A 19,589-nucleotide genomic window follows, 5' to 3' on the forward strand; every position below is an offset into this window, starting at 1 on the left:
AAATGTCATAAAAACCGCTGCCTTTAGCGTAGTTTTGCAGTTGGGTAGTTTGGAGTAGAAAGATATGATTAACCATTTTGGATTTGTTAGAATGTGTACCTTCCAAAAAATATATGGTTTTTAGGGGTCACTATAACTTTTTGTAGCTTTTATCCTAGATAAAACTGGCAATGTTTATAATTTAGTGTAAATGTAATCCATCAAATAAGATTGGTAGAATTTGGGGTCTTTACATGCCATGTACTTCAATAAACCTATGTACATTGGGCATGAAACTGTTCAGCAGACTACAGGCTTTCAAATGTGGGGTGATTTATCTTGATACCTACTGGTATGTGGGAAATAAGATGTCACAAAGTGTAAGTTTTGAGGTGATTTTTGGAAAAGTCACCAAAATCACAAATTTAGGAAAGGTTTGCTGCTTGGTGCTTTGGAGTAGAAAGACATGCATACCCAATTCAGATTCAGGGGAATGTGTACTTTTTTTTTAAAAAAAATGGGTGACCATACTTTTTCTACCTTTTCCCTCCCCCCCACCAAATGATGTAAATGTGGTGATTTTGCAGTATCTGGAATTGCAGAACTGATAGATCAAATGGGATGTCTATATGCTTAGTTAACTAATACATATTGGGTATCAAACTGTCCAGTGGACTCCTGGCAATCATATTTAGGGTGATTTACATTGATACCTAATGATGTGTGGGAGATATAATGCTGTCGATTTTAAGCTTTGGGGTAATTTTTTTTAAAAATTCACAAATTTCTGTAAGAAATTATAATTTAAGTTTTCCTATACATGTGCAAATGGCTTTATTAAGTCCAACAGCCCACATAAATTATATGTCACTTCCAACTGCCAGATCCATTTGGATGAGTAAACTGACTAAAGAAACCAGTATAGAGGGCGGGTGTCAGTAGGAAACTGAATGTGAATGTGACTTGTATTTCTGGTGGATGTAGTCACCTCCCCAGTGTAACCTTCATGGATTATTCCATCCCAACAGGAATTAACTCATTGCTGCCTGTGTGTATTAAACTGATCATTTCAGTGACTATTCAATATCCCAGATCTCACATCTACATAGAAACTCCCCGTACCCTGGGGCAGACACTTTTGTTAGTTTAATATTAATATTTAGTTTCACCTCCTTTATTTTCAACCCCTTTATCCCCTGTGTCACCTCCCCATAAATACATTCCCTTCATTTTCCCTTTAAATGAGAGTAATAAATGTTTCTTACTGTGCCAGCGCCGGGGGCATGTTGTACTGGTCTCATTTCCCAGCAGCCCCAGTGTCTGACCATTACATCACATCAATGGCCCCATCCATGTGTGGGGAGGTAGTTAGTGGGGTGTCTCTGTGCAGAGTTTCATTGGCTCCCACACTCCATATCAGCTGCCCCTGTGCAATACATTATGTGCAGTTGGACTTTATAGCCCGAGCCAGTAAATCTGCAGCCCCCACATATTGATCAAGGAAATGTGAGACCGTCAGTAGTAACTGCCACTTGTTCCCGGATCTCTGGCCAAACTCTATAGTGTTCTTATATATATATATAATGTGTGTGTATGGGGGGCAGAGAGTCAGTAGGGAGAGTGAGCCATCACTCTGATTAAAAGCCCTTCCCCTGGTTGGTCTGGGTGCCCAGGGGCCCAACATACTGAATAATAATACTTGGTATAACAGTAATTATAGGCTTGACCTTCCCTTATTCCCAAAATAGGAAATAATTATTGGTTGTTGGTAAAATCATCATGACTGGAAGGTGCTGAATAAAAACTCCAATAAATATCTTTCTCTAAATGGAAATTATCTGTCACCCAGGGACTGAATCTCTTAATTATTCTTCTCTCGCTCAGTCTTCTGGGAAATAATGTTCCACTCAGACACCATGTAAACTCTTGTACCCAACACACTGTATAACTGGTACATATACGTACATACATAGATGGACAAATTGATTTACACAGAATTGGTAATGCCCCATCAAGAATATGAAGTGCAATTTTAGGATCCATTACTTAACAGGGTATTAATGAAATAGAGAAAGTACAGAGAAGAGCGACTAAGCTGAGAAAGGGAATGGAAGGGATCAGTTATGGGGAAAGGCAAGTTGTGATTGGTTACACTGGAGAAGAGACAGTTAAGGGGGATATGATCACTATATATAAATATATAAGGGGGATATGATCACTATATATAAATATATAAGGGGATATGATCATTATATATAATATATAAGGGGATATGATCACTATATATAAATATATAAGGGGGATATGATCACTATATATAAATATATAAGGGGATATGATCACTATATATAAATATATAAGGGGATATGATCACTATATATAAATATATAAGGGGGATATGATCACTATATATAAATATATAAGGGGGATATGATCACTATATATAAATATATAAGGGAATATGATCACTATATATAAATATATAAGGGGGATATGATCACTATATATAAATATATAAGGGGGATATGATCACTGTATATAAATATATAAGGGGATATGATCACTATATATAAATATATAAGGGGATATGATCACTATATATAAATATATAAGGGGATATGATCACTATATAAAAATATAAAAGGGTGATATGATCACTATATATCAATATATAAGGGGGATATGATCACTATATATAAATATATAAGGGGATATGATCACTATATATAAATATATAAGTGGGATATGATCACTATATATAAATATATAAGGGGGATATGATCACTATATATAAATATATAAGTGGGATATGATCACTACATATAAATATAAAAGGGGAGTCAAAGGAGGAGCCGGCACTCTCGTCAAACGGTTCAACCTTGCCTGGGTGCAGTGGCCAAAATTTTTGAAATATTCATCCCACAAAGAAGGTCCTCACTCTCAGGACTTAAATTGAAATCAAAATGTTTTTATTAAATAAACGACTGAATATATAAGGGGATATGATCACTATATATAAATATATAAGGGGGATATGATCACTATATATAAATATATAAGGAGATATGATCACTATATATAAATATATAAGGGGGAAATGATTACTATATATAAATATATAAGGGGGATATGATCACTATATATAAATATATAGGGGATATGATCATTATATATAAATATATAAGGGGGATATGATCACTATATATAAATATATAAGGGGGATATGATCACTATATATAAATATATAAGGGGAAATGATCCCTATGTATAAATATATAAGAGGGATATGATCACTATATATAAATATATAAGAGAGATATGATCACTATATATAACTATATAAGGGGACATGATCACTATATATAAATATATAAGGGGGTATGATAACTATAAATAAATATATAAGGGGGATATGATCACTATATATAAATATATAAGGGGATATGATCACTATATATAAATATATAAGGGGATATAATCACTATATATAAATATATAAGGAGATATGATCACTATATATAAATATATAAGGGGGAAATGATCACTATATATAATTATATAAGGGGGATATGATCACTATATATAAATATATAAGGGGGATATGATCACTATATATAAATATATAAGGGGAAATGATCACTATATATAATTATATAAGGGGGATATGCACACTAAACATAAATATATAGGGAATCTGATTACGATATATAAATATATAAGGGGATATGATCACTATATATAAGGAGGATATGATCAATATATATATATATATATATATATATATATATATATATATATATATATATATATATATATATATATATAAGGGGATATGATCACTATACATAAGTATATAAGGGGAAAATGGTCACTATATATAAATATATAAGGGGATATGATCACTATATATAAATATATAAGGGGATATGATCACTATATATAAATATATAAGGGGGATATGATCACTATATATAAATATATAAGGGGATATGATCACTTTATATAAATATATTAGGGGATATGATCACTATACATAAATATATTAGGAGATGTGATCACTATATATAAATATATAAGGGGGAAATGATCACTATATATAAATACATAAGGGGGAAATGATTACTATATATAAATATATAAGGGGTATATGATCAATATATATAAATATATAGGGGGTATGATCACTATATATAAATATATAAGGGGGATATGATCACTATATATAAATATATAAGGGGATATGATCACTATATATAAATATATAAGGGGATATGATCACTATATATATAAATATATAAGGGGATATGATCACTATATATAAATATATAAAGGGATATGATCACTATATATAAGTATATAAGGGGGATATGATCACTATATATAAATATAAAAGGATGATATGATCACTATATATAAATATATAAGGGTATATGATCATTATATATAAATATATAAGGGGATATGATCATTATATATAAAAATATAAGGGGGATATGATGACTGTATATAAATATAAAAGGGGGATATGATCACTATATATAAATATATAAGGGGATATGATCACTATATATAAATATATTACGGGATATGATCACTATATATAAATATATAATGGGATATGATCACTATATATAAAAATATAAGGGGGATATGATCACTATATATAAATATATAAGAGAGATATGATCACTATATATAAATATATTACGGGATATGATCACTATATATAAATATATATGGGGGATATGATCACTATAAATATAAAAGGGGGATATGATCACTATATATAAATATATAAGGGGATATGATCACTATATATAAATATATAAGGGGATATGATCACTATACATAAATATATAGGGGATATGATCACTATATATAAATATATAAGAGAGATATGATCACTATATATAAATATATAAGGGATATGATCACTATATATAAATATATAAGGGGGTATGATAACTATAAATAAATATATAAGGGGGATATGATCACTATATATAAATATATAAGGTGGATATAATCACTATATATAAATATATAAGTAGATATGATCACTATATATAAATATATAAGGGGATGTGATCATTTTTTATAAATATATAAGAGAGATATGATCACTATATATAAATATATTGAGGATATGATCACTAAATATAAATATATAAGGGGATATGATAATTTTTATAAATATATAAGCGGATATGATCACTATATATAAATATATTAGGGGATATGATCACTATATATAAAAATTTATGGGGGATATCATCACTATATATAAATATTTATGGGGGATAGCATCGCTATATATAAATATATAAGGGGGATATCATCGCTATATATAAATATATAAGGGGGATATGATCACTATATATAAATATATAGGGGGGATATGATCACTATATATAAATATATAAGGGGATATGATCACTATATATAAATATATAAGGGGATATGATCACTATATATAAATATATAAGGGGGATATGATCACTATATATAAATATATAAGGGGGATATCATCGCTATATATAAATATATAAGGGGGATATGATCACTATATATAAATATATAGGGGGGATATGATCACTATATATAAATATATAAGGGGATATGATCACTATATATAAATATATAAGGGGGAAATGATCACTATTGAGTAAATTTATACTTACCGTAATTTACTTTTCCCTTAGTCCCTACGGCAGCAACCATGAGATTTATTCTTTGCAACCTGCTATGTAGGACCATGAAGAGAAAAGGTTAATTAACCCCACCCATAAATAGGCACTCCCCCTAGAGATCACCAGTGAATAATGAGTAAACACCTAATGCTTAATATCTTTTATTATTTGGGCGGGGAATTCTTGCTGCCGTAGGGACTAAGGGAAAAGTAAATTACGGTAAGTATAAATTTACTCATTCCCTTACGTCCCTGTACGGCAGCAACCATGAGAGCTAACGAGCAATAAGGGTGGGTTCCAGGGTTACATCACCCTCTGGAGGATCCTACTGCCAAAGGAAGCTTCCTGAGCAGCTAAGATGTCCACCCTGTAGTGTCGCACAAAAGTGTTTGGGTTACTCCATGTTGCTGCTTTGCAGATATTATCCATAGATACTCCTGCGACTTCTGCCCATGACGTGGACATTTTCCTTGTCGAATGAGCTGCAATCTGGAATGGAGGAAGACGATCTTCCTTGATATATGCCATCTGAATCGTCTCTTTAATCCACCTTGCCAAAGATGGTTTAGAAGCCTTTAGACCCTTATTCTTCCCTGCAAAACTGATGAATAGATTTTCGTCTTTGCGAAACTCCTTGGTGCGATCCACATATATTTTTAGACTTCTTCCCACATCAAGAAACTGAAGCTGATCGTCCTTTTCTTGAGTCTCTTGATTAATATAGGGTAATATGATCTCTTGGTTAGTATTGGATAAGGATGCCACTTTAGGTCTGAAGAAAGGAAGAGGTTTCAAAACTACCCGATCTTGAAGAAAAACCAAGTACGGTTCTTTGGAAGACAAAGCTTGCAATTCTCCAATACGTTTGGCTGAAGTGATGGCCACTAGAAATAGAGCCTTGAAAGATAAACATTTTATAGAACAACTCTCCAATGGCTCATAAGGGGAAACACAAAGATTCTTAAGGACAAGCGCCAAATCCCAAGAAGGAAGGGGTTGAAAAATCTTAGGTCGAATCTTAGATATGGCCTTTACAAACCTTTTGATAAGTGGAATTGAAGCAAGGGATTTACTCCAAAAAGCAGAAAGAGCTGAGATCTGTACCTTGATTGTATTAACTGCTAATCCCTTGTCGAAACCTTCCTGAAGAAATTTTAGCAAGTTAGGAATTGAAGGCTGGTCGCTTGCAACCTTTTTCCCGCTACACCAGGCTCTAAATACTTTCCAGATTCTGCTATAGATCTTATTCGTAGAATCTCTTCTAGATTGTACAAGGATATTAATTACCTCCGGGGAAATATCCTGTGACTCTAAAAGGGACCTATCAGATTCCAGGCCGTTAGCCGAAGTCTGGGGAGGTCGTGGCAAACAATTGGTCCTTGAGTCAGAAGTTTCGGAACTTGAGGAAGGACCCAATATTTCTTCTTGGCCATCCTCATCAACAGTGAGAACCAGACTCTCCTTGGCCAGAAAGGTGTTATCAAGATGGTCTTCACTTGTTCCTCCTTGATCTTCTGAATGACTCTGAGGATCATGGAAAATGGTGGGAATATGTAGACCTGGTGAAAATTCCACCTGATTGACATCGCATCTAGGAAATCTGGGTGATCCTGCCTGTTCAGGGAACAGAACGTTCTCAGCTTGCGATTTTTCCTGGTCGCCATTAAATCTACAGCTGGAAGTCCCCAGGGTCTCGTAATTTTCAAGAATATTTCTTGATTCAGAGACCATTCCCCCGGTCTGAATGCATTTCTGCTTAGATGATCTGCTAAGATGTTGTTCTCTCCCTTTATGTGCACAGCCATAATACTGGGTATATTGGTCTCTACCCACTCCATAACCTTCCGTATCTCCTTGCTCAATAAGGGAGCTCTGGTTCCCCCTTGCTTGTTTATATAAGCCACTGTGGTAGAATTGTCTGACATGATTTTCAGATGTTTCCCTCTGAGATGTCGTTCTAACGCCAAGATTGCCTTGAAGACTGCTCTCATTTCTCTGAAGTTTGAGGACATAGTCCTTTCCATTGGACTCCAGACACCTTGTGCTGTTAATTGATTCAGATAGGCCCCCCATCCTGATTGGGAAGCATCTGTTGTGAGAACTAACCAATTCATCTGTTGGAAAGACAATCCCTGTGTAAGATTGAGATCCTGAAGCCACCATTGAAGCCGGTGTCTCGTCTCTCTGCTGAGAAGAAACTTCTTCTCCAAGGAAGAAGGCTGGCGATCCCATCTGAGGAGAATCTCCGCCTGAAGGGGCCTCATGTGAAACTTCGCCCATGGTACAGCATCTATCGTCGCTGTCATAAGACCGAGCACCCTCATCAATTCTCTGAGAGAGGAATGTGGTCTGGCAATGATCTGTTGGACTGATTGCTTGAGACTGAGAACTTTCTCTGGTGGTAAAAAAACTTTCATCTTGACTGAATTGATTTCCATCCCCAGGAATTTTATCACTCTGGATGGATGTAATGATGACTTCTCCCAATTTATTATCCAACCTAGTTGTAGAAGGAAGGTAATCACTCTGTCCAAATGTTTCTGAAGCAGGGATGCTGATATAGCTGTGACAAGCCAATCGTCCAGATAGGGAATTATCGTAATCCCTTCTTCCCTCAATACAGCTGCCATTGCTGTTACAATCTTGGTGAACACTCGGGGAGCTGTTGTTATTCCGAAGGGCAGTACTCGGAATTGAAAATGGCGAAGCTCCCCTCCCATGTACAGAGCTATTCGTAGGAATCTTCTGTGATCCTTGAAAAGAGGCACATGAAGGTAGGCGTCCTTGAGGTCTAAAGAAGCCATATAGTCTCCATGATCTAAGAGCTTTATAGCCGATCTGATATTTTCCATACGGAAAGCCAACTTTTGGATGAACTGGTTGACAAACCTCAAATCTATTATCGTGCGGAAGCTCCCATTTGGTTTTGGTACCAAAAAAACCCTTGAATAAGTACCTTGAAATTCCTGGAATGGAGGCACTGGTTCGAGAACCTTGGCAGCAAGGAATTCTGTTATTGCCTTCTCTAAAGCTCCCTGTTTTACTGGCGATGCAATGGGTGTTATAAGAATCCTGTGTGGAGGAAAACAAAGAAATTCTACTTTGTATCCTTCTTGTATCAGTTTCAGGATCCAAGCATCTGAAATTCTTTCTTCCCATTCTTGATAAAAGGCCCTCAATCTTCCTCCCACCAGAAGACCACTTCTGGCGTCAGAAAGATGTTTTCTTTTTCTGCTCAGCAGACTTATTCTCTCCTCTGTATCTGTTGAATCTGCCTCTGAAGGAGTGGAAGGAACTAACTTCTGTTTTCTTTCCGTCTCTCTGAAAGGAGTCTCTTTTCGGTGAGGGACGTCTATTCCGAAAAAAATAGTTCTTCTTTCTCTTATTGAAGTTCTCCTGAGGCAATCGTTTACTTTTGGCTCCTGACAGTGACTCTAGCAGTTTGTCTAGTTCTGCACCAAATAGATGACCCGGCTCAAAGGCCATAGCACAGAGACTATTCTTTGAAATAACATCTGCTGGCCATGTTCTCAGCCATAGAGCCCGTCTGGCTGCAGTAGATAATGCCATAGCTTTGGCTGCCAATTTTATCCCTTCAATAGACGCATCACACAAAAAATCCACTGCTGTAGAAATTTTAGATAGGGATCCAAGCAATTCCTCCCTAGGAACTTTATTACTTATGTCCTCAATGAGTTGTCTTAGCCAGAATCTTGAGGAGCGAGCTACCCCTGAGGCTGCTAAAGCTGGCTTACAGGAAGCTGCTGCCACTGTATAGGAGCGTTTAAGCAAACTTTCCACTTTCCGATCCATCGGATCTTTTAGGCCAGACCCGTCTTCCACTGGAATGACCGTTTTCTTTGATAGCCTTGCTACCGCAACATCCACCTTTGGTGGAGACTCCCACTTCTCCAGCTCCTCTTCTTGGATAGGGAACAACAACTTGTGTCTCTTTGTAATGGATGGGGCTTTCTCAGGATTTTTCCACTCTCTTTCCATAAGTTCCTTCATGACAGGATGAACAGGGAAAGATCTTGATCTTTTAGCTGAAGAAGAGGAATTCTGGGAATCTTCCTCATCAGCAATATCCATGGTGGCTTTTACCTTCTTAATTAATCTTGCTGTATTCTCAACAGAAAAAAGAGCTAATTCATCCTCCTCCTCAGATGATGAATCTTCCTCCGTATCTTCCAAAAACCAGTGATTGGTTAATGAGGGAGGAGCTTCAGCAACAGCATTAACTCGCATCTGGTCTAAAATCTCTTTCAAAGAGGTCTTAACAACATCCTTAATCCAATCTGTAGAGGGAGTAATAGTATCCTTCTGAGCTAAACTTGCCAAACATTCCTGGCAGAATCTCCTGTCACATCCATCAGGAAGCGGAGTATCACAAGCTCTACACTGAATGTGTTTCGATTTCTTATGCTTCTTAGCAACAGGAATCTCTTGCTGAGGAGGGATGGACATCTGAAAAAAACAATAACGACAGACAATGAATACTTAAAATGTTCCCTAGGAACACACCCAGTACAGTCCCTCCAGTCTCAGTCACTACCTTACAACCTGCCCAAGAGGCTGCAGCCTAGGCAGAGGAGACAGTTCAAAAGTATCACCAGCAGATCTGCAGACCTTGTCTGAACTGCGCTGAAAATACCACTGCATACCTGTAAATAGCCTCAGCTTTCATTTGGTAATTGGCGCTCTTCGTGACGTCATCGCGTACGTGCGCCCGTTCCGACGCGCGCACGTTCTGACGCGCTACTGACGCGCGCACGTTTTGACGCGCGCGCGTCTTGTCGTGCGCGCGCGTTCTGGCGTCCATGCGTCCCACAGTGGAGTAGTCGTCTCCATGTTTGAAGAAGGCAAACCCTCGGCTGCACAAAGATTCCTCATGGAGGACAACATAACCAAAGAGACCCCTTCACAGCCTCCGGATCTTCTACCCCTAGGGTAGTTCAATCCTATGGTCATCAAGTCTCCTGGAGACCTGGAACTTGACAGCCCTAGAAGAAAAGAAAAGAAATAATTAGTAACGGACAACAAACCTTCACTCTCCTACGCAGGTAGGACAAAAAAACACTGGTGATCTCTAGGGGGAGTGCCTATTTATGGGTGGGGTTAATTAACCTTTTCTCTTCATGGTCCTACATAGCAGGTTGCAAAGAATAAATCTCATGGTTGCTGCCGTACAGGGACGTAAGGGAAATATAATTATATAAGGGGGATATGCCCACTAAACATAAATATATAGGGAATCTGATCACTATATATAAATATATAAGGGGATATGATCACTATATATAAGGAGGATATGATCACTATATATAAATATATAAGGGGGATATGATCACTATATACAAATATATAAGGGGATATGCTCACTATATATAAATACATAAGGGAATATGATCACTGTATATAAATATATCCGGAGATTTGACCACTATATATAAATATATAAGGGGGAAATGATCATTATATATAAATATATAAGGGGGATATGATCACTATATATAAATATATAAGGTGTATCATCACTATATATAAATATATAAGGGGGATATGATCACTATATATTAATATATAAGGGGATATGATCACTATATATAAATATATAAGGGGATATGATCACTATATATAAATATATAAGGGGATATGATCACTTTATATAAATATATAAGGGGATATGATCACTGTATATAAATATATAAGGAGATATGATCACTATATATAACTATATAAGGAGATATGATCACTATCTATAAATATATAAGGGGATATGATCACTATATATACAGTAAATATATATGGGGGATATGATCACTATATATAAATATATAAGGGGATATGATCACTATATATAAATATATAAGGGGATGTGATAATTTTTTATAAATATATAAGAGAGATATGATCACTATATATAAATATATAAGAGGATATGATCACTAAATATAAATATATAAGGGGATATGATAATTTTTATAAATATATAAGAGAGATATGATCACTATGTATAAATATATAAGCGGATATGATCACTATATATAAATATATTAGGGGATATGATCACTATATATAAAAATTTATGGGGGATATGATCACTATATATAAAAATTTATGGGGGATATGATCACTATATATAAACATTTATGGGGGATATCATCGCTATATATAAATATATAAGGGGGATATGATCACTATATATAAATATATAGGGGGGATATGATCACTATATATAAATATATAAGGGGATATGATCACTATATATAAATATATAAGGGGGAAATGATCACTATATATAATTATATAAGGGGGATATGCCCACTAAACATAAATATATAGGGAATCTGATCACTATATATAAATATATAAGGGGATATGATCACTATATATAAGGAGGATATGATCACTATATATAAATATATAAGGGGGATATGATCACTATATACAAATATATAAGGGGATATGCTCACTATATATTAATACATAAGGGAATATGATCACTGTATATAAATATATAAGGAGATTTGACCACTATATATAAATATATAAGGGGGAAATGATCATTATATATAAATATATAAGGGGGATATGATCACTATATATAAATATATAAGGGGTATCATCACTATATATAAATATATAAGGAGATATCACTATATATTAATATATAAGGGGATATGATCACTATATATAAATATATAAGGGGATATGATCACTATATATAAATATATAAGGGGATATGATCACTTTACATAAATATATAAGGGGATATGATCACTGTATATAAATATATAAGGAGATATGATCACTATATATACAGTAAATATATATGGGGGATATGATCACTATATATAAATATATAAGGGGATATGATCACTATATATAAATATATAAGGGGATATGATCACTGTATATAAATATATAAGGAGATATGATCCCTATATATAACTATATAAGGGGATATGATCACTATATATAAATATATAAGGGAGAATGATCACTATATATATATTTACATAGTTTACATTGTTAAATTTTGTTGAAATAAAGCCAAAGTCCATCAAGTCCAACCCCTCCAAATGAAAACCCAGCCCCATACACACACCCCTCCCTACTGTCACATAAATGATATATACCCATATCTATACTAACTATAGAGTTTAGTATCACAATAGCCTTTGTATTATGTCTGTCCAAGAAATCATCCAAGTCCCTCTTATAGTCATTAACTGAATCATCACCCGGCAGTGCATTCCCCAACCTCACTGTCCTCACTGTGATGAACCCCCTACTCTGTTCCTTTAAATGAAACTTCTTTTCCTCTAGTCTGAAGGGGAGGCCTCTGGTACGTGATTCTCTTTATGGGTAAAAAGGTCCCCTGCTATTTGTCTATAATGTCCTCTAATGTACTTGTAAAGTCTAATCATGTCCCCTCACAAGCGCCTTTTTTCCCCCAGAGAAAACAACCCCAACCTTGTCAGTCTCCCCTCATAATTTAACTCTTCCCTCCCTCTAACCAGTTTAGTTGCACTTAGTCTCTGCACTCTCTCCAGCTCATTTATATCCCTCTTAAGGACTGGAGTCCAAAACTGCCCCCATACTCCAGATGAGGCCTCACCAGGGACCTATAAAGAGACACAATTATGTTTCATCCCTTGAGTTAATGCCCTTTTTTATACAAGAACTTTATTTGCTTTAGTAGCCACAGAATGACACTGCCCAGAATTAGACAACTTGTTATCTACAAAGACCCCTAGATCCTTCTCATTTAAGGAAACTCCCAACACACTGCCATTTAGTGTAGAACTTGCATTTATATTATTTTTGCCAAAGTGCATAACCTGCATTTATCAACATTGAACCTCATTTTCCAGTTTGCTGCCCAGTTTTCCAGTTTAGACAAATCACTGTGCAAAGTGGCAGCGTCCTGCATGGAACCTATAGTTCTGCACAATTTAGGGGCAGATTTACATATGGTCGAATATCAAGGGTTAATTAAAGTGAAAGGATTTACCGAAAATAGTTCAATCGAACGAAAAATCGTTCGATCCAACGATTAAATCCTTTGAATCGTTTAATTCGATGGATTTAAATCCATCAATCGACCGGTTTTTCTTCGACCAAAAATTGTTAGAAAGCCTATGGGGGCCTTCCCCATAGGCTAACATTGCACCACGGTAGGTTTTAGGTGGCGAAGTAGGGGGTCGAAGTTTCTTTTAAAGAGACAGTACTTTGACTATTGAATGTTCGAATATTAAAATGATTTTTAGTTCGAATCGTTTGATTCAAAGTCGTAGTCGAAGGTTGAAGTAGCCAATTCGATGGTCGAAGTAGCCAAAAAAATCATTCGAAATTCAACGTTTTTTTTATTCTATTCCTTCACTCAATCAAAGTAAATGGGCCCCTTAGTCTTATCTGCAAAAATAGAAAGAGTACTTTCAATGGCCACCTCCAGGTCATTAATAAACAAGTTGAAAAGCAAGGGACCTAGTACAGAGCCCTGCGGTACTCCACTAACAACACTGGTCCAATTAGAAAATGTTCCATTTACCACCACTCTTTGTAGTCTATCTTTTAGCCAGTTCTCTATCCAGGTACAAATACTATGTTCCAGGCCAACATTCCTTCATTTAACCAGTAACCTTTTGTGTGGCACTGTATCAAATGCTTTAGCAAAGTTTAAGTAAATCACATCCACTGCCATCCCAGAATCAAGGTCTCTACTTACCTTCTCATAAAAAGAAATTAAGTTAGTCTGGCAAGATCTATTACACATAAAACCATGCTGGCACACACTCATAATATTATGATTTGCTATGAAGTCCAGTATTTTATTCTTTATTAACCCTTCGAAAAGCTTTCCTACCACTGATGTCAGACAGTAATGAAATAGAGAAAGTACAGCGAAAAGCAACTAAGCTATTAATGTGAATGGAAAGGGATCAATTATGGGGAAAGGCTGGTCATGTTATACTATCACTATATAAAAGTATAAAAAGGGCCAGGGAACCTGACAGAATCCTTTAATACTGGAATAAAGGAGTTTTATAATTCAGGAGTTCTGGGGTTTCATCTCCTTTCTCAACACAGAGTGGGTTTGGCAGAGTTTAGATTTGATGAGCTGATAATGCACAAAGGTAAAAGGTGCACATGACAAACCTTCAGCCAATGGGACAAGTGGAGCAGCACATGAAATACACGGGGCATCAGCTCCACCCCCAGACTGACGGCCAAAGGCTGACGCTCCATATGACTCCCTTATGCTCAATCACAACATATTAATCCATTTAGAATCTGTTCCAATGTAACAAATTTATAGTTTTCTGGGGTCATTTTACTATTAAGGACATTTTTTTGCCTTGAAATCTAAAGTCTTATTTGTGGAGTGGGGGAGAGGGGGCACAATTCAGTGTTGTACTGCTGCTGGGGGTGTCTGATCTGTGGTTCAAGCACTTGGGAGACATGAGATTCCCAGTCAGTTTTCATTTCATTCACAGAGAGAAAGAAATTTACATTAATTGTTGCAAATGTTAATTTTTTATTTGTTGGTATTTGGGGCAGTTGTTACAGATGTAGAATTGCACAATATAAAGGGAAATAAATGTCCCCCCAAGAAACTGCCATTGGTTGGTGGGTGGATACAGAGATGCCCCCGACCTGCCAGAGGAAGTCCCGCTCTCAGGTGGTATCTAAGAATAAGCTCCACCCACTCACTCTACACAATGAAGAGAAGGCCAACTGCAGGAAAATAAGACAAGTTCTGAGTACAAATAACATAAATGTGACAGTTAATTCAATGATCCAAGGCCCCCATTCATCTGGGGTCCTCATAGCTGTTAGTTTCGGGCTGTCAGTGCCCCCAACTTATCTGTGTAACCCCCTCCTTCTGAGGAACTCTACTTGGGGCTGCTATTCCTTCATCACACATAATAATATCTAATAATAAGAACAATAATTATAGAAGTTACATTTGTCACATCATAACCTCACAACTGACTCACCCCTATTCCCTGTGTGATGCACCCCCCCTCGCCCAAGCAAAGGTAAGTGCAGGTAATGAGGGGTCCCAGTATCAGGGAGGTTCCCCAGGTGGCAATAGGGCCATAAAATGACAATTTCTGTACATAGAGAGTAACGATGTACATAGAGAGCTCTGATGTACAATATTGGGGTATCAGAAGTCACTAAGAAGTGTAATGAGGTACAAGCCAACAGGCCAAGTGCTTTTATACAGGTCAAGTCTTAGTTGATCCCTAATATCCTTATATTATATAGTTTGGGGCTTTGTTGGGTCTCAAGGTGTTTGTGTGGTGTCCCTGTGTCTACATGAGTTTCCTCCCACACTCCTAAACCATAGCAGCAGGTTAATACTGGCCCTGGGGCCCTTGTGTGTGTCACTGTTCAAGGGCCTTTAGGTGTAAGTGGTCACTTACTGTACATTGTAAGTTTAACCAATTGGCCTTATTCTTTTCCTGCTAGTTAACTGGTTCCGGCTGTTCCTGTCAGGCCTGAGCAGTATAATATAGCACTTGGGAACAAATATACAGGCCAGGAGCCCCGCGCTGGAGGCCAATATGGCGAATATCTGTACGGATACAGTATATTTGCCCTTGGTGCTCAGATGGGCCGGGATGAAGGAGACCCAGACGCTGCAGAAGACCAACATGCTGAAGGTGATGAGTTTGGCCTCATTGTAGCTCCCGGGCAGGTTCCGTGCCAGGAAAGCAGCAAAGAAACTGACCATTGCCAGGAAGCCCATGAACCCCAAAGTGACATAAAAGAAAAGGCTTTGCCCCTCGTGACATTCAAATATCAGTTTGTGCCTTTCAATCTCTGAGTTCAGTTGTGGGAAAGGTGGAGAGAGAAGAAGCCAAACGATACAAATGCCAACCTGTATCATGGTGCAAAGTGCCACCACCGTACGAGGGATCTTTGGTCCCAACCATTTCCTCAGGGGACTGTCCACTTTGGTGGCTTTGAATGCCAGAATCACCATGATGGTCTTAGCCAGGACAGATGAGATGCTGATAGAGAAAACCACAATGAAGAGGGTCTGTCGTAGGGGGCAAGTAATTGGGGAAGGGGAACCAATGAAGATGAGGCAGCAGAGGAAGCACAGGGTGAGGGAAACCAGAAGGATGAAACTCAGTTCCCTGTTTGTGGCCTTGATTATTGGGGTTCTCCGGTATTTAATGAAGATGAAGATGATGCAGAGAGTTATGAGGAAGAAGATGATGACTGTGATAGTGAGGAAGATTCCCAATGGCTCCTGATATGAGAGGAATTCTATAACTTTGGGAACGCACATGCTCCGCTCTTCATTGGACCACTGCTCAGTGGGACATCTAAAGCATTCTGTTGCATCTAGAAAGAAATGCCTCCTGTTAATCCTTAAACAAATAAGTTGGCTTTACCCCTGTTGCACCTCTTGGGGTACATAAGTTCAGTTATCTTTCAATATCTTTCCGTTAATCTTTTATATTTCAGGGTACACTCTGCACCCACATATCTGTCATTCTGTCAATAATGTGTTTGTTTGATCTCGTATTTACTGCTCCTTTTTCTCTGTATGTGCCCGTCAGCTCTTCATCCCAAACTCACTTTTTCCAGGAACCCCTATTGTATTGTACTGTCTGGTCTAGGAAGAAATCACCCTAACCTTGCTGGTTGCACACTAGAACAACTGTTTTTCTAAGAATTGGTCTATGGAGTATTGACTAATGCAGGACACAGAATAAGCATGTGGCCTGGCTGGTTGTTCAAGTCGTTATCAGTAGGAGAAACTGCCTGAAGAACCTGATTAGTGTCTTCTAGAGTTTCATTGATGGTAGCACTTGTGTTGTGCTCAATGGATTGGTCATCCCACCAGAATGTGTAACTCTGATCTGTGTGGAGCTGATGACACTAGGGATTGAGATGGTTGGAGACCATGAGATGCCATGACCAATGAACTTCACCACTTGCATTTCTAATTGACCACTAGAAAGCCCCAAATGTATGCTTCCTATTTCATTGCATCATTATGTTTGTGGGACCCTGAGACTCAATGGTTGAGTTTTGAAACTATACAGAACTTTTTCTACTCTTCTTGAATAAAGTTTCAATTTTAGGGTGAAACAAACCTGTAGTGTTGGTTATCTCGCCCAAAGAGCACGGGATGCAGTCATAGCAACAGATGGGCTGACCTCTCCGGGTGGCTTTCCAGGAACCTGGGTGGCAGCTGCTGCTGCACATTGATGGGGGCACCTGGTGGGGAACACAAAATTAAAACCAGAAAGTCACACACATGGAACTCAGCCATTTTTGGACTGAGACTTGTGATAAACCCTGGCACTGGTATACAGTCCCCCACAGGCCCTGAACTCAGGGAGATAAGACTAAGGTGCAGGTTTCCACATACAATAAATATTATAAGAAGATCCTAAAGAAGATTTTGCCATGGGTCATACTAGTCAATGTGTGGATAATTTGCCTTCAAGAGACTTTTTTTTATTTTGAATAATATTTATTGTTTTATTATTGAGTCCATAAAGCTATCAATCACTTTACGGGTAGGGATGGGCGAATTTTTTCACCTTGTTTCACAGCGAAAATGACTCCCATAGGCTTGTATGGCGTCGCGCATCAAAAAAAAATGATGTAAGTCAAAAAAAAAATGTCACCACTCATCAAAGAATTTTTTACGCCCATAAACTTTAATGTGCGTCATCAATATTTCGCTGGCAGTGAATTTTTGGAAAAGCGAATTGGGTCAAATTTACCCAAGCCTATTTACAGGCACAAAGACAGAGCTGTTGGTTGGAGATGCTCTTGGGGTATAGGCGGCTCCTTCTTTAAGGATGGGAGATGCACAGAAATGCACAATACCCACCTGGGTAAATCTCTCGTTCCACATTATGGAGCTGAAATCAAGAAGAATTGTGTTTCCAGTTCCGGCATCAGGGTCAAATCTTCCCACTTTCACCAGGTTAAAACTGCCATTCACAATCTGCACATTCACAAAATTGTAGGCTGCTGGGATATCACCATTAGCATTAAATGATATTGGGTCCCCTGTGTTAGTGCGGAAATGGTTTTTTTTCACATAGTTGAGGACCTGTTGGGAGAGTTGAGCAGATATTGAGGGGAGGAAGTTGTCATGCAACTAATAACCCTTTCATGGGATTTTATGTTAGTAGATAGGACAGTTACGGGGGAATGTAATAAAAATCGCTAATGGAAAAACTATTCGCAATGCGAAAAGTTATGCCTTTGCGCGAACAAATTTTGCTTTGTGCAAATTTAATAAAGCTTTTGCGAGCCCGGAAACTGTTTAGCGACCACTTCCGACAGTGAAAGACCGTTTGCGAATTTTATAGTTTGCGCCAATGCGCAGTCAATGTAATAAAACTTCTTACTGAAAAAGACGTTATGTTTGCTCCAAAAGATTACGACACCTTCAAGCACTTCTTATGAGTGCGCAATTAAAATTCGCAATGCGCAATTAAAATTCGCAATGCAATAACAGTTTAAGGAACAATATTACATTGCGAGATGTGGATTTTTAGTCTTATTGGTGCGAATTGTTTTGCTCTTTGCGACTTTTACTACATTCCCCTGTTAGAGTTTATTTTATGGGATCTAACTGAATTGGTTATGCTTCCTAATGATACCAAATAGGTGTACCCTATACCCAGTTAGGAGGGATGGCTTTTGGGGTGCTGGAACTTCAGACACCCTTCATGTTTGGTATCATTCTGATTGCCCACATATGGAACACAAATGGCCATATTTGTATGACAATATTTGATACAATCAAGTACCAATAGCAATAATGTCATAACTGGTCTGGAACCAACAACCATCTAAAGGGGGTCATGAATGACACATTCCTGGGCACTTCTGCCTCTCGCACAGGTAATGAGAGGGAATGTC

The 19,589-nt window shown here is 37.3% G+C and overlaps 1 protein-coding gene across 1 annotated transcript; it reads right to left on the bottom strand.

Annotated features, from left to right (window-relative positions):
- Window positions 1-16,122: 16,122 nt before the first annotated feature.
- Window positions 16,123-19,444, bottom strand: LOC108716297 (vomeronasal type-2 receptor 116-like). The gene is made up of 4 exons (XM_041563841.1): window positions 19,424-19,444; window positions 18,547-18,771; window positions 17,798-17,921; window positions 16,123-17,039 (listed from the first exon to the last, which is right to left on the bottom strand). Exons 1-4 carry the CDS (start codon window positions 19,442-19,444, stop codon window positions 16,123-16,125), a joined length of 1,287 nt encoding a protein of 428 aa, XP_041419775.1.
- Between the last annotated feature and the right edge of the window lie 145 nt (window positions 19,445-19,589).

The sequence above is a fragment of the Xenopus laevis genome, chromosome 5L (assembly GCF_017654675.1).
Source record: "Xenopus laevis strain J_2021 chromosome 5L, Xenopus_laevis_v10.1, whole genome shotgun sequence".
In the NCBI taxonomy this organism is placed as follows: Eukaryota; Metazoa; Chordata; class Amphibia; order Anura; family Pipidae; genus Xenopus; species Xenopus laevis.

Excerpts from the sequence above, each read along its gene's own strand:
- LOC108716297 (XM_041563841.1), bottom strand. The coding sequence starts at position 19,444 with ATGGCCATTTGTGTTCCATAT. Across the intron at positions 17,922-18,546 it reads GGAACGAGAGATTTACCCAG|GTGCCCCCATCAATGTGCAG; the intron begins GTGGGTATTGTG and ends GTTCCCCACCAG. Across the intron at positions 17,040-17,797 it reads CGAGATAACCAACACTACAG|ATGCAACAGAATGCTTTAGA; the intron begins GTTTGTTTCACC and ends ATTTCTTTCTAG.